Here is a 23,759-nt window from a genome sequence, read left to right as displayed (position 1 = left end):
TCAGGATGGCCTCGAACTCACAGCGTTCCTCCTACCTCTGCCTCCCGAGTGCTGGGATTAAAGACATGTGCCACCACACCCAGCACCTTTTTGACACCTACAAATATTTCAGACTTTGCCCAGTCTCACCCTTGAGGAGAAGGGCACTGTCAAGAGAGAAGATGGAGTTGAGTCTTTAACCTGGGTTGTACTTCTGTCCCCTCTGAGGACACAGCTGAGCTATATAATCTTGAAGCTGCCCAGGAAGCCCTGGGGACCCAGCCGGCATACACATGGGAGTCAGCAGGCTGTGATGAGATCAGTCATATGAATTGACGTTTATATTGAGACCCACAGGGTCGTTGCATACAGAGAGGAGAATGGGCCCCTGGGGTGGGTGTAGCTGTAGACCCTCAAGTCATGTCCCTGCGGGTGGTCCTGGCCCTCAGAAGCAGGAGGCTCAGTTAGGGGAGGTCTTTGTTAAGCAGGTGGTGGCTGGCATTTCCTGTTGCCCACGGAAGCATGGCAAGAGTACTAGAAAGCTGCTGGGCTTGGGCTGGGGAGCTGGCTCAGTGAATGAAGGGCTGCCACACAAGCTTGAGGGCCTGAGTTCTGATCTCCAGGGCCCATGTAAAATGCCAGGTATGGCAATGCACACCTGTAATCCCAGCACTGGGAATTGAAGATGGAGACCTCCCTGAGGTTTGCTGGCAGCTAGTCTTGCCAGATTGGTGAACTCCAGGCTCAGTGTGCGACCTGGTCTTAAAACTTAAGAGGGAGGGGCTGAGGAAATGGCTAAGTGGTTAAGGCGTTTGCCTGTGAAGCCTAAGGACCCTGGGTTTATTCCCCAGAACCCAAGTAAGCCAGAAGCACAAGGTGGCACACTCATCTGGAGTTCATTTGCAGTGGCTGGAGGCGCTGGTGCACTCATTATCTCTCTTTCTCTCTCTTTCCCCTTCTTTCTATCAAATAAATAAATAAAGTAAAATAAGGTGGAGAGTGGCTTAGGAAGACTACTATCAACCTCTGGCCTCCACATGCATGTGTACATGTACGTATGCACCCCACACACATGAACATGCATACACACACACACACTCAAAAAATGAAAGTAAGAAAGGTTTTGGAGGAAAATTAAGAAATTTCAGCATCTGGCTTCAGAAGGGCCAGGAGCCCCTGTGTGACCTGCATAGTCCCTTTAACCTCCCTGAGGCCCTCTGAGCCTGGTTACCTGCTTTGAAAAACCGAGAACTCTTAGATTTAGTACATTTCGGGGGAGAAAAAGACTGGAAAATTACCAGAGTTAAGTCTGTCTTCAACACTGACACACAGACACTAACGTTGCCTGGCGCTGGTCTGAGTCCTCCGCAGAGATGAAGGCACCCATGCCCCAGGGATGCCAGGCATGTTGGTCTGTAAATGTGCCTCCTTAGTGTCCTGTGTTTGAAGAGAAGTTAGAAAATACGAACTGGTAAAGGCAAATGGGTTTCTTCACAGTTTGGCCAACTAGTGCCAGAGGGCCTCCTCGTGCCTCTCCACCCGCCTTCCCCGCGGCAGTGCGACTGTTTTCTAGAACAGCGCAGACGGAAGCCAGGAAGTGCACGTGTCCATTCGACTGTCAAATGCGCTGTCGGGACTTTGTGAAATCTCTTCTACGAGGACGCTCTTCTTCTGACACCAGGACTTTTTAGTCTTTCCTGCAGTAGATGATTGCCAGGCAAGTCTCAAGTTGGGGAGTCCATTGTTTGAGGGTCAGGAGGACACTGGCAGGAGGGTCACTCTCCTCCTCATTCTGTATATGCAGAGATGTAGCTGGGCTTCCATGGAGCCCTGGAGGGACACTGTACACCCGATCTCTTAAATCTGAACAGGGAAGGTGCCAGGCCCGCACACACACATGCACGCACACCCCGCTCTTCAAGGGCTCCGTGTGGGAGCAGCAAATTCACTGGTGCAATACAACAACCAGGCAACCTAGATTCTTCAGAGACGGAGAACAGCCGAGGCTGACCTCTGTGGCTCCTCTTTGCCATGGTTTCCAGAGCCTGCGCAGCATCCTTTGAGGCATGGAAGGAAACAGAACAAGAACAAAGACAGCCTGGAGTCCAGGGGCTGCACTTAGAGCAGGAGAGTGCTGGGGTTTGGAATCCCCCCGTCTGATTATGAGTTTTGCTTATGCATGATGCAAGTTGCTGTGCTAAGCAAAAAATATTTGTAATCGATTCATTTAATCACAGCGCCACCAGGTTGGACCTGTTGGGGCTGCGTGCCTGCAGATGGTCCTCCCTGGGGCAGCCTGTCTGATTGTGCTGCTGGGCCTGACCCACTTACTAGCATCAAGACACGGTCTGTGCAGAGTGTCCCAGGAGAGCCCAACGCAGGAGCTTCCCCACCACCCAGGACTCACTCTCGGGGCCTTTGGGAGTCATGCCTAGGTTCCTCTTGTCCATGCTTGCTTCATGTAGACATTAGCCCTGAGATGAATTCTTCATCCCTACACTCACACATCGCAACCGTGGAGGGGCTGCAGAGCAGAGTGCGAAGGTGTTCTGTCCACTGGAGGTTGGTTAGGCAGACACAGGGAAGCACAGCTCAGCTGCTCAAGGAATTTGCTTTTGTCTTACCCTGGAAGTGATTTGAAGGTTTCTCCTTTGCCAAAGTTAATGACAGAGGAAAAGAAATCCTACATGGTCCCAGGAGGGAACCAAGGGTGATAGTCTGAGTTAGACATCCCAGCATCATGCCACCTGATGATTGGCACAAAGAAAGTAGAATAGGGAGACTGGGCTCCGTGTGAACCTAGGGCCAGCTAGGACCCAGAGCTGAATCAGCACGGGAGAACACCTTCCTCCACTGTCATAGAGACTAAAGAGTTCCATCCAGAAGAACCCAGGAGGCTTCACACGACCACGGGATAAATCTTTGAGTGATCATTCAAGGAACCCAAAAGCCAGTTGAGAGCATCCTTCTGTAACTGATGTGAGCGTGCAAAGATGAAGAGAGAACTTCCCAACAAGAAACGCCTGTTTCCCATTCCCAGCACGGACTCCATCACAGCCACCAAACCCAGTCCATTGCATCGTTCTTTCTTGCAAGCGTGTGTGCACGTGTGAGTACGTGTATGCATGTATGCATGGGTGTGGAGGCCAGAGGTTGATGTCAGGTGCCTTATTCAGTTCCCCCCCTTAGTTTTTGAGACAAGGGTCTCTCACCAAGCCTAGAGCTCACCAATTTGGCTAGAGTAGCTAGGCAGCAAGCCCCAGTGAGCCTCCCATCGCTGCCTAGGATTTATACTTGTGTGCTACAGTACCCAGCTTTTTCGTGGGTGCTAGGAATCAAACTCAGGGCCTCATGCTTGTGTAGCAAGCACTTCACCCGCTGAACCATCTTCCCAGTGCCTTTGTTCAGCCTCTCCCTCCGCCTTCCTTGTTTCTGTCACCTTTGCCTTAGCTGTCTCCTTTCCCCCTCTCTCCCTATAGCCATTTAGCTTTAAAGCTCAGTGCTGGTCTGTCTCTAGTACAGCTGCTGGACCCGTTTAGACCCCCGAGCCCCATACTGACCCAGGTGCCTGTGACTCCTAAAGGACTTTGTGTGTGAGCAGCACCTGTGGGAGACCTTCCTTGCAGAGTCCATCCAAAACGCCAGCCATCTCTTGTTGCTGGGACAAAACACCTAACCAAAAGCAGCAAATGGGAGTAAAGGGTGTGTTTCAGCTCACATCTGGAGGGGAAGCCTCATCATAACAGGGAAAGGTAGAGCAGAGGCTGGGCATCATGTCTTACCATAGCAGCTGAGAGATCACAGCAAAATAAAGATGGGCTGAGCTCACGTCTTTGGGGGTAAGTAATCTGAGTGAGCCAAGTCCCAATGGGCAAGGGACCATAACACCCCTAAGCCCACCAGCCAGCAGTGCACTCCTCCAACAAGGCTCTCTCTCCCAAACTGGCCCCAGTATCTGGATTGAGTATCCGGACCCCATGAGGCTATGGGGGACAATCCACACTTAAGCCACCACTGTGTGATTCTGTTTATGTTTCTCCCTTGAGCCAGAGAAGTTGTGGAAATCACCAGGAAGAACAAAGGGGTGATCTTGAGGAATTCTGTGTAAACTCCTTTTGTTTTCCATGTTCCATTTTTCCTGCAGCAGAGCAGAGTCACCTCATCCTTGGTTCCACATCGTGGGGTTGGCCTCGGTGTCGCTCTGATGTCTTGGTTCTTTGAGCTGCTCCTCCGTGTCCCATCCCATGTGTCCTTTCGCCATGGCCCTCACATGTTCTGAATCATAGCTTCAGATCCTAACTCAGAATTCTTGTTTTTTTCTTCCTTTTACATCCAGAGTCATGATGGAGAATGTGTTCTCATGTTTCCAATGCCAGCCATTGTGAATAAAGAGTGTTGGGGGTGTTTTGGAGCAGCTTTTGCAGTGGTTTGAATGAAATGTTCCACATAAACTCATAGGTTCTGAATACTTGGTCCCCCAGCTGGTCAAAATTTGAGGAAGTTGTAGAGCCCTTGGGAGGTAGAGCTTTGTTGAGGTAGTGTGTCACTTGGGGCAGGCCTTGGGATGTTACAGCCCAAGCCCCCCTTGCCAGCGCGAGGGAAACTGACTGCTGTGACTGCCGTGACAAGCCGCGGTGTCCTGGCTGCTGCTCTGCCACGCTTTCCCCACCCTCAACCTGTAAACCAAAACAAGCCCGTTCCTCCCATCAGCGACTTCTGGTCAGGTATTTTTGTCCCAGCAACAAGAAGGTAATTGCTGTATCCTGGTTGGTCACTGACTTCCCTGGGTGTGGAAGTGGCTCGTTTTCCATCTGGGGCTCATCTATGTCTGACCACAAAGCAGAGGTCCACGGCCAGGCAGTGCATCTTCCCCACCGTCCTTGCTCATCCAAGCTGTGATCCACGGCCAGACCTCTGCGCACGGACACCGCCAGCCCATGCAGGCTCAGCCTCACCCTCCGTCTCCTCCCAGACCCCACTTTCCTGACACTGGCTTGTCAAGCTGAAGCAACAGCCCAGCTCTCTACCTTGCCGTTCCGTGGGTGGAGCTATTTTCCCTCCAACCAGAGCAACTTCCCAGATGAAACCAGCATGCACAACCCTGATCCTTGTTGGTGGGCTTGCGTCACCCACCCTGTTAAGTTGGAATGGTCAAGCAGGTGAAGGGTAGCGGACCAAGCCACTCATTGCTGTCAGAATGGCGCAGACACACTGATCCTGGAGGTGGAAACAATGTGTCTGCCTAGGCTAACGGTCTGTCTTCTCACGAGCCTGCTGCCGCTCTGAGACGACCTCAGAGAGCCATGTGTCCTGCAAGACAGGCACGTAAGATGGGGACGCAGACAAGCGTGTCCTCGCCCTTTCCTGAATGTGATGTGTGTCCGGCGAGTGGCCTTGATGCGGTGACCGGCCTGGTCACCATCCTTTGAGATGCCAGTCTTCTCTGCTTGCAGCTCGGGGCGGTGGGCAGCCTGGTCATGTCCTCTCAAATGACGTTGTTCTCTTTGCTTTCAGCTGGGGGACCTTCTTCACAAGCTGCAGTTTGTCCTCGCCTACGTGGCCCCGTGGCAGATGGCTTGGGGGTCTTCCTTTCACGTGTTTGCTCAGCTCTTCGCCGTACCCCGTATCCTTTCTGCTTCTGCCCTCACTCCCATCTCGCAGCCACAGTTTGCAGACAGGGGCTCTCTGGTGACCTGGCGATAAAGAAGATTTTCAAGTCTCTGCAATTATATTTTCATGGAGACAAGAGGAGGCACTTTGGTTTCCCTTTAGGCCGCTTAGCTCAGAAAGGCATTTCTAATTCTGGTTCTGCTGGCTTCTCAGAGCTACTGGGGAGCTGCTTTTTTCTTCCTGACCCTTCCATTTCTGGTGTCCAGGTCTGCAGTCAGAAAGCTGGTGCTTTAAATGGAAAATAACTGATTCAAACATTGGACTGACTTATGCAGAATAGTACACATCCACTTGCTATTGTTAAACATTATGTATAAAGTTAAATGCATGCAATATATCGTAGTGATTATATATTATATGGTTATTTTATATACTATATCTATATTCATAAAGTTAGGGTTAGGTATAAATAGGTACCCAGTTATTATGGGGGACTGATTAAATAAATCATGATATTGCTTTGCATTGCTAGCAGGCAAGGAAGCTTGGTTCCTCTGTACATTTTGAATGTATTTTATGATGATAATTAGCTTTAATTCAATTCAAAACAGTCTTGAGAAGGCCTTTCTAAAGATCACTTTGTCACAGGTATCTAAATTTTCTGTGCCCATGGAGAGACAGGGTGGGGGTGAGAGACATTCAAGGTTCCTATAAAAGAGAAATCAATAGATGATTTCTTGCCACGAAACAAAAATTACTCCCTAAAGGAAACCTTTTTATTTATCTATTTTTATTTATTTATTTATTGAGACAGGGCCTCATGTAGCCCAAGCAGGTCTTGAACTGGCTATATTGCCAAAGATGACCTTGAACTTCTGATCTTCCTGCCTCTGCCTCTCCAGTGCTGACATGACAAGTATGCACCTCCATGCCAAGATTTTTGTGCTATGGGGGTATAATCCAGAGCCTCTTACATGCTAGGTAGGCACTCTACCCACTGAGTCACACCCCTCACCCCAAATTTATACTTTTCAAACATGCGTTTCCAAAAGTGAGGCTCAGAATCTACTGGCCTTAGCATGCCTAAATAAGTACACTCCATTCAGCCCCACGCAAGTTTCCACGTCATGCCCACGGGACAGATGACCACAGACTACCCTGTGGCAGTTCACTCTAGGTGCTTCCAGGTGGTTTTAATGATGGCTTGGAGCTTCTTTCTTGTGAAATTTACATACGTCCATTAGGGTCACTCTTAAGAGCTCCCTGGACTAAACTTGGACTTTGGGACTTGAAACATATTTGGGGATTTTCAGCAAGAAATAGTATGTTCTAAATTAAAAACAAAATTTTTCAATAGGATCATTTACTTACATTTTGCTTGCGTGTCCGTGTGATGCAGGCATGCATTCATGCCCTTGCGGTGACCTTGTGCTTTCCTGTCTTGGAGGGTGCCTGACGACAGTGGAATGTCGGCTGTCCCATCCATTGCTCTTTTGCCTGGTCTTGCCCATGAGCCTGAGTCTCATTTTACTCTTTCTGGAGCTTGTGGGGCTCTGCTGCTCTTGGGTCTCTGCTCCCCTCCGGAACTAGGGTTGCAGGCACACATGGCCATGCCCAGCTGATTACATGGGATCTGGAGATTTGAACTCGGGCAGTCTCAGGCCCCCTCAGGCCCTCACGTTTCCACAGGAAGCACACCTAGCCACTGAACCTTTTCTCCAGCCCTATTTCTTCATTTCTTTCTTTCTTTTTCTTTTTCTTTTTTTTTTTTTTTTTTGCTTGTGGTAGGGGCAGGGCATCTCGCCAGGTGCTTGCACCACTTTCTGCCCCTGGCTCACATGGGTGGCTTGGGACTTGAACAGCCTTTGCGAGCAGGGGCCGCGGGCCACTGAGCCGTCTTCCTAGTCCCTATTTTTGAATATTTTGTTAGTCTAGTTTTTCAAGGTAGAGGCTGACCTGGAATTCACTATGTAGTCTCAGGGTGGCCTCAAACTCATGCTGATCCTCCCACCAACCAAGTGCTGGGATTAAAGGCTTGTGCAACCACACCTGACTGGCATTTTTTTTTTTACGTAAATTAAGATCTGGCAGACTACGTCTCTGTCTTTAGACCTCCCTCAGCACTCGGGAGTCTTTGGAGGTTATTTGGTGGAACAAGCTGAGGAAAACTACTTGCCCAAGTGTGGGCTTCGTGTCATTCCTCCTTCAGCCACGCTCATTCTTGTGTGATGCTGGATGTTTGATTTCCCTGAACAGAGTCCTTGAGATGAAGATGGGAGTGGGGGAGGAGGTGGATTCAGGTGACTTCACTTATTTCTGATGTGTGTCTCAGGCTCCTCGAGAGTTTCAAGTATGTCGCTTGTAATAAAAATTATTGCAGCAATGCACATGTGTGGCTGAGGAGCCCCTGTGAAGATGGAAGATGTGAAGCTCTGATTCACAGCCTACTTGTCGCCAGTGGAGCTTTCCGTTGATGTCTGTGTTTGTCAAGGAAGTGGAGATCCCAGTTTCTCCCTGTGCTTCAGCCGAGGCTGCCATGGCACATGAATCAGTCCCCTGCCCTATCCGTGCATGAGGCTCACACACACCAGTACCAATTGATGGCTCCCGTGAGAGTACAAGCTGGATTTGCACTGACCCCAGCTTGCACACAGGGGATGTTAGAGCCAGCCAGGGGCTTTTCCGATGTGTGTGTATTCTGTTAGGAAACAGAAGTAGCTGGGGCAGAGGCTCAATGGGTATAGTGCTTACACGCACACACATAAACATGCATACATACATGTGCACACAACACACATGCCCATACAAAAATTACAATGAAAAGGAAATGGAAAAATTCAAGGTGCAGATCTTGTAGGACATTTGAAAATTCAGTTTTAAATATTCTACAAGGCCCCTTCCTAAAAGTATTCATACCCTTGCTCCCTTCTACTAAGATAGGAACCTTCCCCCTGCCTTCCACGTGGACCACTGCTTGGCCCTTGTGGCATCCCTTCTGACCACAGAAACCTGCACGCCCTCCCTCTGCTGTAAAGGTAGACACCTGCTACCTAGTCCAGCATCACTGTCCCTGGGATGTCATGACATGAGTCGGGTAGGTATGCAGTCCAGACAAAGCCATCGGGTATCTAAATACCAGCATGGACTCCAGCTAGTTTTAAAACCTTAATTTATTTTATCACTCTATTAAGAAATGTGGGCTCCATCCCCTCATTGAAAATGGACTAATTTGCTCCATTTTGGAATTGAATTAGCTTTCCGGCCAGCAGGGCACTGTTGGGTAAATTGCTTTTTCCAGTTCTAGCCTGTTTTCTCCCTTGGCACCTCTGTTGGCTTGCAGCTTCCTCCCTCCGGGGACTGGTGCTCACACTGAACACATGTAGACTCCGTGCCAGGTCATTATGCTCCCACAATTGGACAGACCCCCCCCCCCACACCTTATTTATCCCTGCTAAATGCACAGGCATGGCGGGAAGGCTGGTTTCTGCTTGGCATGTCCTTTTGAGCTTCTATTGACTTTCTAAAAGTCTTAATATTGGTGCTGCTGACCTCATTTTAATTGTGCTTTTAACAGGTTGTCATCTACCACATAGGCTCCCCTCTTGGCCCTTTCTCTGGGAAATAACTAAAGAGGGCTTCTGGCATGCACTGCTCCTGGGAGCCCACCCAGGTTCTGAAGGTCCTGATCCATTGTCTCATCCTGCCCTGCCCTGCTGGATTACCAGCCAGCACTCAGCTGAATAGTCACTAGAACTAGACTTCTTTGTCACTTAGGAGTAATGGCTGTTTTAGACATTTAAAAACCATGACAGGAAGATTACTCAGTGGTAATGTACCCGCTACTCGAGCATGGGGCCTGAGTGCGAATCTCAAGTTCTCATGTAAAAGGAAAGTACGGTGGGGCGAGCCATGAGCTCACCGGCCCAGCCGCGGGGAGGAGAGCAAGTGCAGACAGCTCGTGCTAATTTTTGTCCTCCACAAGCACCTTCACACACGTGCACATGCACCCTCATACACACATATGCCCACACACATATGATCATATATACATACACACATGTGCACCATACATAACCCTTGGGAGACCCTGGTGAAACCCAGCAGGAAGATTAGTACCAACCCTGCAAGCGCTGTGAGCATCCTTAGCTCCACCTGACTTTGCTTGGACTCCTTCAAGCCTTAGAACCCCGCTGGTCACCTGGGGATGCCCTCCCCGGCCCCTTCTCCATGGTGCCCCATGGAACTGGAGCCCTGTTCGCCTGCCTTTGCCTTCAGAACCTTGAGAACAGGACAACGCCACAAGTCTCACTTCTTTTCAGTGGTGGGGATGCTAACTGGAATCTGGGGTCACCCACACCCATCAGTGCCCTTGTTGGCTGACAGTTCCTAACAGGCATGTTCAGCTCTTAGCAGCAAGCTGCTCAATAGGTCTCCATTCTAACCGATGTCAAAATAAAGAGAATTAGGTGTAAATTGTAGCCTCCTCCGTTGGTACCCAAACAACTCACAAGGGAATAGGTCACTGGTGGAGAGGCGTTGTCACTTCATTCCCGAAGATGCCTGGGAGCAAATAGATAATGAAGAAATAAAAGGAAAGAGGGAGGCAGAGAGGGAAGAAGGAAGGAAGCAGACATTTATTTTATATTTGCTATTTCCAGACAGGGTCTGTATGTGCGGATGCATCCGTGTAGCCCCGGCTGGCCTCTGTCTCCCTGCCGTAGCCTACCGAGTGCTGGGGTTACAGGCGAGACCAACCATGCTTGCCCAAGACACAGTTGCTCTTGAAGTCAAAGTCTGATCTTAAATCTACCAGATGTGTGAGAAGGTATCTGTGGAGAGGGCAAGGCTTGCTCTCCTCCTAGTTTTTAAAGTAAAAGGGGGTGTTCAGAGCCTCTGCCTCCTCCACCCCCTAACCCTAAAACTTTATGCATGCCATCAACAATAGATCAGAGCTCATGGAAGCCTGAGTGCCTCTGTCCCCTGCTAGATAATGAGACACAAGCATCCTGTCTAGACCACAGGTGTCCTTTTTCTTTTAAAAACCATTTCTATTTATTTATTTGAGAGAGAAAGAGGGAAAGAGAGAATGGGCACACCAGGGCCTCCAGGCACTGCAAACAAACTCCAGACGCATGTGCCACCTTGTGCATCTGGCTTACAGGATTCTGAGGCAGGATGATTAAAGTTCCAGACCTGCCTGGACTATAGAGTGTGTGGGTTCCAGGCTACTCAGACAACTTACCAAGACCCTGTCTCAAATTTAAGTAGAGTAAAAAGGCTGGAAGGCATCCAGCACTTACCTAGTATGCAAGCGACTCTGGGTTCCCAGTACTGCAAAGAAAGAGAAAAAGGAAAGAAAAAAGAAAAGAGAAGAAAGCTGCTTAGTACTTGGATAGTTGCCAAGGTATGCCCGGTTCAGGGAATGACATCATTTTTGGTTTTGCTTTTGTTTCGAGGTAAGAGCTCGCTCTAACCCAGGCTGCCCTGAAACTCACTCTCTAGTCCCATGCTGTCCTCTCAAAGTGATCCTCCTACCTCTGCCTCCGAAGTGCTGGGATTGAAGGGGTGCACCAACGCACCACAACAGGGAGAGACAGCTTAGAGTGGTCCCCAACTGTAAACTCTTCTCCCTGCGTTGTTCTGAGACCTGTGGGACTTTTATGAGAATCCATGATTTCCACGTTGGTAGAATGCGACCACCCAGGTGCTGTTTAGGATAAAGTCCTCCACTGGTGAGCAAAGAGCTTTCATGAGAAAGAGTGAAAGCCAGAAACATTTGTGTGTGAGAGAGAGGGAGGGAGGGAGGGGGATCTCACAGAGTTTGGGCTAGCCTCCAATTCACTGTGTAGCCAACGCTGGCCTTGAACTCAAACGCTGGGATTACAGACTTGTGCCTTATATCTGATGGAAATGACACTTAAAACTCTAGTGCCGAATCCTCTTTTGCCTTAACTCTGCCTTCGCAGATTCTGCCTTGCTTTTCTTCCAGGCGTTCGCCTCGGCGCTCTTCTCCACGCCCCTGAGCCCATTCCTGGGCAGTGTCATTTTCATCACGTCCTACGTCAGGCCAGTGAAGTTCTGGGAGAAAAGCTACAAGTAAGAGTCTGACCCCAGGGCTAAGCTCCTGTTACGTGTGAGCCCCCGCTCCTGCCTCCGGCCTCTGTGCAAAGTTCTGGCCCTGGTTTGTGTCCTCTGGGCAGCGGGCAGCTCCCTGCCTCCCCATGGCTCCCCGTTAGCTGACTCCACCCCCAGGTTTAAGCCTCTGGAGGAAGCTTCGCGGTGGTGACTTAGTGTCCTGGTGCTGGTCTGGGTCTCTCCATCTGTGAAAGAACAGTACTAAACCACCAGCACTTTGCAGGTCACTCAGGAGAGGTGAGGGGCAGCCCATGGTGGTGTGGTTTGATGTGCTGGGTTGCCCGTGGGTGACTCTTTTCCTCCTATTCTGTGAGTACTTGAGCACACAGTCATGTCAGGGGTGCACTCTATAGAGGGAAATGTCAGTGAACATGTGGAGTGGTCACTTCTTCCCTGACTGTTTCCCCCAAGCAAGTGACGATGGATGGAGTGGGGTGTTGTCGTGATTTTCTTTGTTTACTTATGTCATGTGTGTGTGGTGTGCATGTGTCTATGCATGCTTGTACCTGTGTGGGAGCACATATATGTATGTGCTGGCACACATAGGCATGTGTGCACAAGGCCAGAGCTGGTCTCCCGCATTGTCCTTCCCTTCAGTTTTTGAGGCAGGATCCTTCACTGAGCCTAGAGCTCGCCAACTGACCCAGCCACCCTGCTCCATCCTGCACTGCCTTGGTGCTGGGGTCACAGATCCGTGCCAGTGTTCACTGGGGGACAGTTGCCTTGGGCTGAGGGAACGTCAGGGCCTGTGGGGTCTTAAGAATGTCTACCTTTCACAGGGTCTTTCTGAAGGAGCCACGTTGAAACCGTTTAACTTGACTCAGGGGAAGGAAGGGTTCCTGGTGCAAAACGCCGTCTCAAGGAGGATTGGGTTATGAGCTGTCACGTACAGAATCCCACAGGCTTTCTCTGTCTACTTAAGATGTCAGTGGCTAGAATGAGTTCAGAATGTAGACTGGGGGTCTCCTGAGAGGAACTGCAGGGGATCTAGAGCAAACGCTCAGAGGCCGGCCTAGTTACTTTAAACTTGGCTTTGTTCCGCTTGTTTGCAGTGTAATGACTTCTAGGCTTCTGTCATATGTAGCGGTTATAAATACTTCTATTAGTCTCACGAAAAAGAGCAGTCAGTATAATGGATTCTGTTTAATTTGTATTGGTTGTTCTGTCATTTAAAAATATTTTTATTTATTTGAGAGAGAAAGAAGGAAAGAGAGAGAAAGAAGCAGAGAGAGAGAGAGAAAGAAAGAGAGAGAGAGAGAGAGGCAGACAGAGAGCGAATGGGCACTCTAGGGCCTCCAGGCACTTCAAATAAACTTTAGATGCATGTGCCACCTTGTGCATCTGGTATATGTAGGTCTTGGGGAATTGAACCTAGGCCCTTTGGCTTTGCAAGCAAGCAACTTAACTGCTAAGCCATTTCTCCAGCCCTGTTCTGTCATTTTAAAGAGAACACTTAAAAGGCAGACACATTTGCCACAGTGAATTGTCACCACTGACTTGGGACGTAGGCAAGTGTGTGTGCCTGTGTGTGTGTGGGGGGGGGGGGTGAATGGTTAATCTTGAACAGTTTAATGAGATTTAGAATCCTTATAGAAACAAATCTCTGAATATGGCTGAGAGCATTTATAAATTAGGGTAATTAAGGTGGGAAGACTCTCCCTGTGGGCAGAGCCATTCCTTGGGCTTCGGTACCAGACTGAGTACCAGACTGAGTAGAAAAGAGGAAGCAAGTGAGCGCCAGCAGGCACCTGCCTCTGGTTCCGCCTGGGGAAGGAGCGCGAGCTGCCGCCTCATGCTTCTGCCACCGCGCTTCCCGGCATGACGGACGGTGACCGATACACGCAGAAAAAATCCAAAACAAAACGCACCTTCGCTTACTTGGCTGCCAGGATTTTTTTTTTTTTTTTCAGTAAAAAGGAACGTAATTAATGTCACACACATCACCAATTCTGGTCTGCTTTCTTGGCCATGTGCGCCCTCACTTTCTCCTCCTTCCTTCTCTTCCTCCCTCCCTTTCTCCTCCTTCTTCCTCCTCCTCCCCCCTCACTTCCTCCTCCTTTCCAAGGATCAAGGAGGAGTGTCCTGCAGAGCAGCTCTGCCCCTATGTTCTGGGTGGTTGAGGTGGCTGTATGTGCTCTGTCCAATATGACAAACATTGCCACACGTGGTCATGGCTGTGCTCTGGAAACGTGGCCAATTTCTTTTGTCCTGTTCTGTCCTTCCTTCCTTTCTTTTTCTCCTTCTTTCCTTTCCTCCTTCACTCTTCCCCTTTCTTCCTTGCTTCCTCTTGCCCCTACCTGTCCTCCCTTTCCTCTCTCTTCCTTCCCTCCCTCCCTCCCTTTGTCCCTCCTTCTTTTGACCTCCCTCTTTCTCTCTTTTGCATTGGCTGAAGCAGAGGACTGGGTTATGCAATACACCATACCTCAAACAAACAACAGCAAAACCCCACAGCATGACATCACGACCTGTTACCTTGCTCTGTGTGTATCAACATTCACCAAGTTCCAGACTCTGTCACTAAATCAACAAATGTTCATGACTCATGTGCCCAGTTACCTCAACAATGTCTCTGTCCTAAAAGAGCTATTGGCAGCTCATACAGAAAGAAAATTTCTGGCTTGGGAGGTGGCTTAGAGGGCAAAGCCTGCCCAAAAGCATGAGTCCTTGAACCCAGTTCCCAGAACTCACGTCACAGCCGGACACCGTAGCATTAGCATCTGCAGTCCTGCGGTGACAAGGACTCTGGGGCCAGCTAGCCTCGCCTGGAAGCCCTTAGGCTGTGTTATAGCAGTGTCTCTTCATTGCCCTGGGTCAGCGCTAGAGGTGGTCACCTGGATGTCACACGGTCTGGGTGTGCCCGCTGGTCCTTGGTCATCCAGCGCCATCTTCTATACATGCATCCTTTGCCAGTTTGAAGATAACTCTCCTTGAAGCATTTTGTTTTGGGGACAGGGTCTCATGTAGCTCAAGCTGCCCTGTGCCCCTGTGGCCAGAGGCAGCTCTCCTTCCATTTGCCATCCTCGTTTTCTAGGCAAACAGTCCTGACTGCTCCTCACGTGACGTGGTCCAGGCCTTCAGTGTCCTTGGCTGAGAGTCTAGTTGAGCCCTGACCTCTCTGACCTGAGCTGGAAGCCGTGTAACTCTGCTTGTAGTGGAGGAACCCATTTCTTCTGTCTTCCAAATGCTCTGCTCCCAATGATGTCCCTTAAAATCTAAAACTTATTCAATTATTTTGCTGAGCCAGACCTTCACTATCCTAATGTTTTATGGGACATTTACTGGAGATAAGAAATTGGCCTTCCTCCCCCAGCCCTCATGCCGCTGGGTCTGACTCAGCAGCCACCCTGTGAGGATGGGGTTAGTTCCATCTTCATCCTCGCTTCTCTGGAGAAGGACTTACCTCTCACTACACTGATCTGTATTTGTGATTAGTTACTATCATGTCTTACTTGGCTAGGGCAGTCAAGAAAAGTTTTCAAGTTCATACTTTTTTTTCTTTTGGATCTTTTGAGGTAGGGTCTCACTCTAGTCCAGGCTGACCTGGAATTCACTATGTAGTCTCAGGGTGGCATCAAACTCACGGGGATCCTCCTACCTCTGTCTCCCGAGTGCTGGGATTAAAGGCGTGCACCACCATGCCCAGCTCTTTTTGTTTGTTGGTTTTGGTTTTGATTTTGGCTTTTTGAGGTAGGGTCTCAACTGTAGTCCAGGCTGACCTGGGACTCACTATGTAGTCTCAGGGTGGCTTCGAACTCATTGCAATCCTCCTACCTGTGCCTCCTGAGTGCTGGGATTTAAGGCATGCCCCGCCACGCTCGGCAAGACTTTCTCTTGTAAAGTAGGTTTTGTTGGATGCTCTTTACTTACCACAGAGCTGGTTTTTTTAAAAAACAATTTTAAGGAACTTTATTACACAGAGAGAGAGGCAGATAGAGGGAGAGAGAATGGGCGCACCAGGGCCTTCAGCTGCTGCAAATGAACTCCAGACACATGTGTCACCCTGTACATCTGACTTACATGGGTCTTGGGGAATCAAAACTGAGTCCTTGGGCTTTGCAGGCAAGAACCATAACCATTAAGCCATCTCTCCAGCCCCCTCAGAACTGTTTTAAAAACTGTTTCGTGCAAAGAACCAAGCTTCTCACAAGGCATTCTTTCTTTCCCTTCCCCTTCCTTTCCCTCCCTTCCTCTCCTATCGCTTCTTTTCCCTTCTTCTTTCTCCTTCCTTTCTGTTCTCTTCCCTTCCCTTACTATGTAGTCCAACCTGGCTTCCAATTCACAGTCCTCCCTGCCTCCAGCCCTTGCGTATCAGGAATGCAGGTGTGCGCCTCCACCCCGGGCTCCATTTCTCTCCTTGATTACAAAGCAGGCAGCTGACGGCGGCTTATAGGCTGGTCGTATAAAATACCGTGTTCTTTTGTTTTGTTTTGTTTCGTTTTGTTTTTCGAGGTAGGGTCTCACTCTGGCTCAGGCTGACCTGGAATTCACTATGTAATCTCAGGGTGGCCTCGAACTCTTGGCGATCCTCCTACCTCTGCCTCCCGAGTGCTGGGATTAAAGGTGTGCGCCACCACGCCCGGCTCAAATACCATGTTCTTAAGATGTGCACTCCAAAGGGGAAGGAGTCACCTCCCCAGCCTGCAGGTCCATCATTCCATAACCTAGTTGTGTCCTTGGGCGTCTGATGACACAGGACACCGCATGCTTTTCCTGCCTGGTTTTCAGTACTCCCGAGATACAGGTCATGCGGCCTGCGATGAGGTGTTCCACCACTCTGACAGCCTTTGCCCCAACTCTGGGGTGTGTGGGACCCCAGATCTGTTGCTGGTAATGACAGCAATGGAGGAGGCAGGCCGAGAGCAGCCGTAGAGGCAGTAACAACAGCACTCCTCATCTTTCTCTATTTACTGAAATCCTTGTCTAATCGATTCATCCAGCCCTGACAGCCACTCTGTAGTTCCATTTTCCTCCTTTGATAGATCAGCTCAGGAAACCCGAGCAGAGCAGAAAACTCACCCAAGGTCATAGAACTGTGAACAGCTGAGCCAGGATACTAAACCAGGTCTGGCCTTATTCCAAGCCCTGGAAACTCCCATCATGTCCTGAAGATTCTCCTCCCCTCTCCCCCTCCACACACGTTAGCAATTTTCTGTCAAAGTATTTCTCCCGACAGCTTTGGTCGTAAGAGCCCTGTGTGGCTGGAACTATTCTGGAAGGGACGGTCTCAAGGTCACATGGTCTGTGTGCTTCACCCCAAGGGTGATCTCTCGTAGCAGCTGGGGAGCTCTGGGCACAGATGTGGATTCTGAACCTCATCCTTAGCAGGTCCATGCAGAGGTGACCCATCCCAGACCATCCGGACTGTCCTGGGGCTGAGCTTTCAAACCTGTGACTCCTGGAACACAGAAGCGTCCCATCATAAAGTTGTGGAACCCCCTGTTCAGGTGTGGGACTTCACGGATAGGGCCCGGGGACATGTTATCAGCTGCGAGTTCATCTGTCCCTGTTCCTGCCAAATCTTCCCTGTGTTCATAGTCCGTTTCCCAATAGCTCCAGGTCCCGAGAATTAAGCCACAAGAGCATTGATGAAACCTCAAAGACCCCTGTGGAAACTGAGGGACCATTTGAGGGCTGAGAGAGAGAGCATCCTGACAAAGTCAGTTGCAAATTTCCTTTTCAGTGGATGATTGGAGAAATTCCTACTTCAGGCCATCACTTGCCCTTCATACTACCGTGTCAAATGACTTCACCCATCTGTGTCTGGGAGGGTCAAATGTGCTGTCATCGGCCCTGGGACTGATGTGGGTCTTTGGGAATGCCTTTCCAAGAGTGGTAGGGTAGGGTTAGAATTGCGAGTTCTGAGTAATATGAAAGTGCATAGGTCACTTTGAGGATTGCAGCGGGATGAATGTGCCTCCATCACGAAAATGCACATGCTGAAATTCTGGCAGTGTGAGGGCTAGTAGTGTCAAAACAGGAATGGGTTAGTGTCCTTATAAAGAGGCCCTGGAGAGGCCTCTCTTCCTGCACACAACAGGAACCTTGGCCATCCTTGATCCAGAACCTGTGAGAATCTGCTGCTATTATCTGACTGTGGGATGTTCCTCCATAATGGGCTCATATGTTTGAACCCCCACAAAACTTAGCTGGCTTGGCTCTCGGAGGCCCATCCCCAAGGCAGTATAAACAGTCAGTCATTGCTGCAGGGAAACGCTGGTGAAGCTGCCTGTAAGTGGCATCAGGGAGGCAGCTCTTGTGAGTTGGCACCCATACTGGGGGGGCGGCGGTCTTTCAGAGACCCAGCGCTCTTTGATTCACTCATGTTCCTGTTAGCAACTCTCCATGAGCACTCCTAAAGGTGCCACCAGTAAACCCACTGGTGCATCAAGGTAGGCACGGATGGGCTCGTTTCCCTGGTCTGTCATCATCACCTGCGTGTGGCGAAGGAGAGACTTTTGTTCACATGTACCCAGGAAAGCTCACACCGCAGATCCCCTTGACTGGAGTTCCAGGTCTTTGACTGAAGGAGCAAAATGATGAGCGTGGCCCATCCCACTGCTTTGCTGATGGGAGTGAAAGAAGAAAAGCCCCTCATTCTCGGGCATTAGCCAGACACTCGAGGCGTGGGGATGAGCTTTTATACAGATACCTTCCAGAAGGAGGCCGCTCTTGAGGAACCGCGGTGTGTTGAATGTCTCACGTAACGCTGGGCTGGGCTTGTTTCTCATCATGCTGCCGCGCATAATTTTACCCGGAATCCTGCTAGATTTTGCTGAGCAGTGAAAATGTTTGAAAAGTGCAGAGCTGTGAAGCCGGCCACGGGCCTGTGGATGGGGCGAAACGTGCCCACCTGCTTGCCAGCTGTCTGGGAGCTGCTGACTCTTCAAGGTCACCAGTTGCAGGGCCTCGTGACGGATTCGGGGTGACGGATGGCTGCAGGGGAGGGGTGCGAGGCTGGCAGCTGGAGAGTCATGCTCCCAATCATGGAAACCAGGGGAAGGAGGCCTCAGTTTCTCCAGAGTTCCGGCGTTGAAGATGAGGCTGCTTGGTGCCAAAGAAGGTAAGGGAGGGAATTCACAGCCTTTCCGTCGATAGTGTCACATCCCTTTTGTTGTGTGGCTCAAATATGCATGGGAGAGAGATTTACTGGACATGATCCAAGCATCTGGTTTGTGAAGACGCATCCCGCCAAGGCCCAGGAACAGCAAGCACAGGGCTACTTACAACAACACCCCCCCCCCCCCCGAGATAGGCACAGGCCATGCAGCGGGAGTTGTTTATCCCTACTGGAAGCCAAGTCCCTGTGGGAAGGCCACCTGGGGCACAGAGGCAACTTCTGCATGTGAGGCTCTGTGTAAAACTCCCTCCGTAATGTTCCAGCTGTCACACAATCTTCCGTCTTGTTGCTCCTGCACCTACTTTAAACCCACTGTACTGGTAGCAAAGACCTTGTGCAGGCTTTGCATATGGTTGCAACTCTGCGGTACGCAGTAGTTTGACCTGTTTGTGTCTTTACATACCATGCAGACATGAGAAAACATTCTATCATCAATGCTTTTTTTCTAGTCACTAAAAACATTTTGTCATCAGCACTCCACTGGGTCTAGGCCGTTCTTCCAAGCATGGCTTGCTATAAGCTCAGTGGAATGAACTGACGACGCTCTGCTATATGAGATTTTTTTTAATTTTGTTTGTTTGTTTGTTTATTTATTTATTTATTTATTTGAGAGTGACAGAGAGAGAGAGAGAGAGAGAATGGGCACGCCAGGGCCTCCAGCCATTGCAAACGAACTCCAAATGCGTGTGCCTCCTTGTGCATCTGCCTAACGTGGGTCCTGGAAAATCAAGCCTAGAGCTGGGGACCTTAGGCTTCACAGGCAAGCGCTTAACTGCTAAGCCATCTCTCCAGCCCTGAGATTTTTTTTTTTAAGACAGTCTGGGTAGGTAGCCTAGGCTAACCTTGAACTTATTATGTGGCCCTAGCTGGCCTTGGACTTTTAACCCCCTGCCTCAGCTTCCTGAGTGCTGGTATTGCAGGCATGTGGCACAGCATGCCCAGCTCCCCTTCACAGTGGTTAAGAGAAAAATGACTAGTAATATAACAACAATCACAAACATGAGAATTAGGGGGAAATATCAGATAAAATAGCGGGTGGTGCTCAGAGGTCACTGTTACTTGCTTCCGAGGCCGCGTAGCCCAAGCTGACCCTGCTGCTGCCAGTGGGAAGGGCTTTGTAAGAAAGATGCTCTGAGGCTTGGGGGGGAATGAAGGTCTTTGTGGGTCTGAAATAAAGATGGGGAGAAGATACCATTCTTGAGAAGCCTCCTTTGGTATGCAGTTCAGAAGGAGAGGATGCGCCCTTGCATGCTGCATTGTGCACAAACGAATGCCACTGGGCCACCTCCCAGGGAAAGTCCTACAGAGTGGAGGACAGTTGAGGAATCAGGTGTGCCAGCTTCCCGTTGCCCTTTGTCCCTGTGCCATGGTTCACCACAACCTATTCATGTACTCAAAAATCAAATTTGAAGGCCAATGTTATTCTAATATTGGTAAAATAAAAAAAAGACTAATTTCTGTCTTAAAAAAAAAAAAAAAACACCCAGGAGTTGGGGAGATGGCTCAGCAGTTAAAGGCACTTGCTTTAAAGCCTGCTGACCTGGGTTCAATTCCCCAGCCATCCACATGAAGCCAGATGTGCATTCAGTTTTCAGCAGTAAGAGACCATGGAGAACCCAACTGTAGCCCTCCACACACACATACACGTGCACATAAGTAAACAAAATATTTTTAAAACATTGATGTCCAGATGTACCAAGACAGTGATGGTGAGGACATGGGTGTCCCTGGGGTTAGTGGCCTGTCCCAAGCTGGCTCAGTGTCTTTGCTTACTCTACAGTCAGCAGTGGCGGGTGGATCTCTGCTTCAATTTCTTTCCCAAAGTTCGATGCTGTGTTTATTGGCCTGCTGACACAGAAACCTGGGGAGCAGTTAAACGAGGGGACCCTCAAGCAGAACAGAAATAAGTGTGTGGACTGAATGCGGCAGACCTACTCTCAGGAGCACCCAGACTTTGTCACTGAGGTAGGGTTTCCTGGTCAAATTTCATTTGCTGCCAGGTACCCCAGGCATGAGAAGTCAGCTTCCCAGCAGTGCATCCCTTTGCCTCATTCTTATTTAGGAGGCAAATGGTTTGGCAAGGTGCCCCCAGGGGTGGTAATGCTAGAACACAGAGCATAACAAGACTTTGATTTGGGGGCAGACTTTAAGATTTAACATGAGCCAAGGCAGGCCATGCTGTAAGAGTGAAGGAAACAGAAAGAAAATGAAGCCCTTGTCAGCAAAAAGCTTGCTAGGTGATTTCATCATCCTTTGAGGAGGAGTCTGCTGTCCTCTCAGGTAGCTGGCCCTCGGGCCGTGTGTGCCCAGCTGCGACCCCGAGTGGGGCTTTGAAGAATCAAGCTGCTACTGGCATTCACCTGGAGGTTTTTGAGACCTTAAATCTTTATCAGCTCTCCGGGAGAATCACCCCTAAGTGCCATTTCTCATTGGTATGGTAGTTTATTTATTCATTTAGTTAGTTTGTGGCTATCTTTTAAACAACTGCCAACCCTACTAGAATTATTCACCAAACCAAATTTCTCTGCATAATTGGCAATCTTCTTTACTTTGGTCATCCTGAGAGGTATACAGTGACATTTTATTATCCTTTAACTTGCTTTCCCTAGCTGCTGGTGATTTAGAATGTCTTCCTTGAGCGTATTTGCCATCAGCATAGTCTCTTTAGAGGATCTCAGTCATGTCTTCTGCCTGTTTTCCAGTTCTTGTTGCAGTATTCTGTTGCACTGTGAGCGGTCTTCGTGTGCTCTGAACACTGGTGCTTTGTCGGAGACGCGTTTTGCAGCCGTTGTGTCCCGCTCTTCAGTATGGCCTGTCATGACCCCACCAAGGAGGTGTTTTGCAGACAGCAAGTGTTTTGCAATGGACTTTAAGCATATTTTCTTTCAAGAGCATATGGACCCTCCTTTGTCAGCTAAGCCAGAAAACCAACACCAAGAAATTAAAAAGGAGTGAAATTATGCAAAAGGCATTCTCTGACCACATAGGGTGAAATTAGAAATTTAATTGCAAGATAAGATTGGAAAAGTCCCTAACATGTGTAAATTAAACTCTTAAATAACCAGTGGGTCCAAGAAGAAATCACAAAGGAAAATTTAAAAACATTTAGGAATGAAATGGGATTGAAAATAGAGATTACTAAACCCACGAGATGCAGGTGGCACAGCGTTCAGAGGGAACTATGTAGTCGTCAGTGACTATTAACAAGTGGGAAAAGCCCAGGGTGATAGCACACGCTTGTGATTCCAGAACTTGGGAGACTGAGGCAGAAGGATCACAGCAAGTTGGGGTTAGCCTGGACACTGAGTGAGTCCCAGCCCAGACAGGAGTACACAGTGGGACCCTGCCTCAAAAAAAAAAAAAAAAAAAAAAGACTTCAAGACAGTCACTGAAACATCCCCTGTCACGAAGCGGAAGAGCCCACAAAACCCAAAGCAAGAATACAGAAGGAGCCGGGCATGGTGGCCACGCCTTTAATCCCAGCACTTGGGAGGCAGAGGTAGGAGGATCGCCGTGAGTTCAAGGCCACCCTGAGATGACATAGTGAATTCCAGGTCAGCCTGAGCAACAATGAGACCCTACCTTGAAAAACTGGGGTGGGGGGGGGGGAGAAATACAGAAGGAAATTAATGAAGAGTGGAGATGGATGGAAATGATCAAATGACTGAAACTCAGAGTTACTTTCTTCAGATCAATAAAACTGATAGCCATTTAGCTAGAATAACCAAGAACAAAAGAACCCAAATTGCTCTAATTAGGAATTAAAGTGAGTGCATTATTACTGACCTTATGTAGTTATAAGACTCTAGAGGAAAGGTTCACAGGCCAAGGCACTGGGAGGCCATGGTGATTGACAGCCAGCCAGTATGACCGGCTTTGCAAGAACTAACCTGGCTGTGAGGGTGGATGGCACCATTGTAAGAGGAGGCCAAACCCAGAGGTGCCTTGAGCATAGATTATATTCAAGAGAAACTGTCCTACCATGAAACCCTGGCTCCTTGGAAATTTCCCTCCAGTAGTCCTGCCCAAGACAAAAACACTGGCCATGTCTAACTCACCTGAGGTTTGCCATAGGAACAAACACCAGCCAGACTTCTCCAGCAAGCCACATATCCCAGTCAAAATATGGGGAAAAAAAGGCTGGGCGTGGTGGCACACGCCTTTAGTCCCAGTACTTGGGAGGCAGAGATGGGAGGATTGCCGAGAGTTCAAGACCACCCTGAGACTACATGACTCCATAGTGAATTTCAGGTCAACCTGGGCTAGAGTGAAACCCTACCTCAAAAAACGTGTGTGTGTGTGTGTGTGTGTGTGTGTGTGTGTGTATGAAAAAAGGGCTGGTAGGATGGCTTAGGACCCAGGTTCGATTCCCTAGAGCCCATGTAAGCACATGGTGGCGCATGAATCTATAGTTCATTTGCAGTGGTTGGAGGCCCTGGAATGCTCATTCTCTTGTCTCTCTAATAAATAAATACATAATTTTAAAAAGAATTTTTTAAAATGTGGGAATGGCTAGAGAGATGGCTTAACGGTTAAGGCACTTACCTGAAAAGCCAAAGGACCCCAGTTCAAATCCCCAGGACCCGTGTAAATCAGATGCACAAGGTAGCACATGTGTCTGGAGTTCATTTGCAGCTGCTGGAGGCCCTGGCGTGCCCATTCTCTCAACCCCCCCCCCCCGTCTCTTTCTCTCTCAAATAAAAATAAAAATAAATAAATAGATAAAAATGTTTAATAAAAGTATGGGACACATCTCTGATGAGCAGCTGGTGTGTACTGGTGAAAGAGAACCAGAAATGGTATCATTAAGGAAAATTACTGACATTCACACACGTTGCTCCGTATGAGAGAGCAGGTGTCTGACCTAGGGGGACACGGGGTTTCCTGGTGGGGAGCCAGCTCTGCTCTCGGCATTCCA

The 23,759-nt window shown here is 49.2% G+C and overlaps 1 protein-coding gene across 10 annotated transcripts in view; it reads left to right on the top strand.

Annotated features, from left to right (window-relative positions):
• Pcnx2 (pecanex 2) overlaps positions 1-23,759 on the top strand; it is a 200,038-nt gene that overhangs the window by 125,408 nt on the left and 50,871 nt on the right. For all 10 annotated transcript variants that reach the window (XM_045150737.1, XM_004659700.2, XM_045150741.1 and 7 more), the window contains 2 exons: positions 5,494-5,602; positions 11,556-11,685. In XM_045150737.1, coding sequence (XP_045006672.1) covers positions 5,494-5,602; positions 11,556-11,685 — 239 coding nt within the window. The remainder of the gene's footprint in view (positions 1-5,493; positions 5,603-11,555; positions 11,686-23,759) is intronic.

The sequence above is a fragment of the Jaculus jaculus genome, chromosome 5 (genome assembly GCF_020740685.1).
Source record: "Jaculus jaculus isolate mJacJac1 chromosome 5, mJacJac1.mat.Y.cur, whole genome shotgun sequence".
NCBI lineage: Eukaryota > Metazoa > Chordata > Mammalia > Rodentia > Dipodidae > Jaculus > Jaculus jaculus.
Note: the sequence above shows the minus strand (reverse complement) of the source record. Positions and strands in the feature narration are given on the sequence as shown.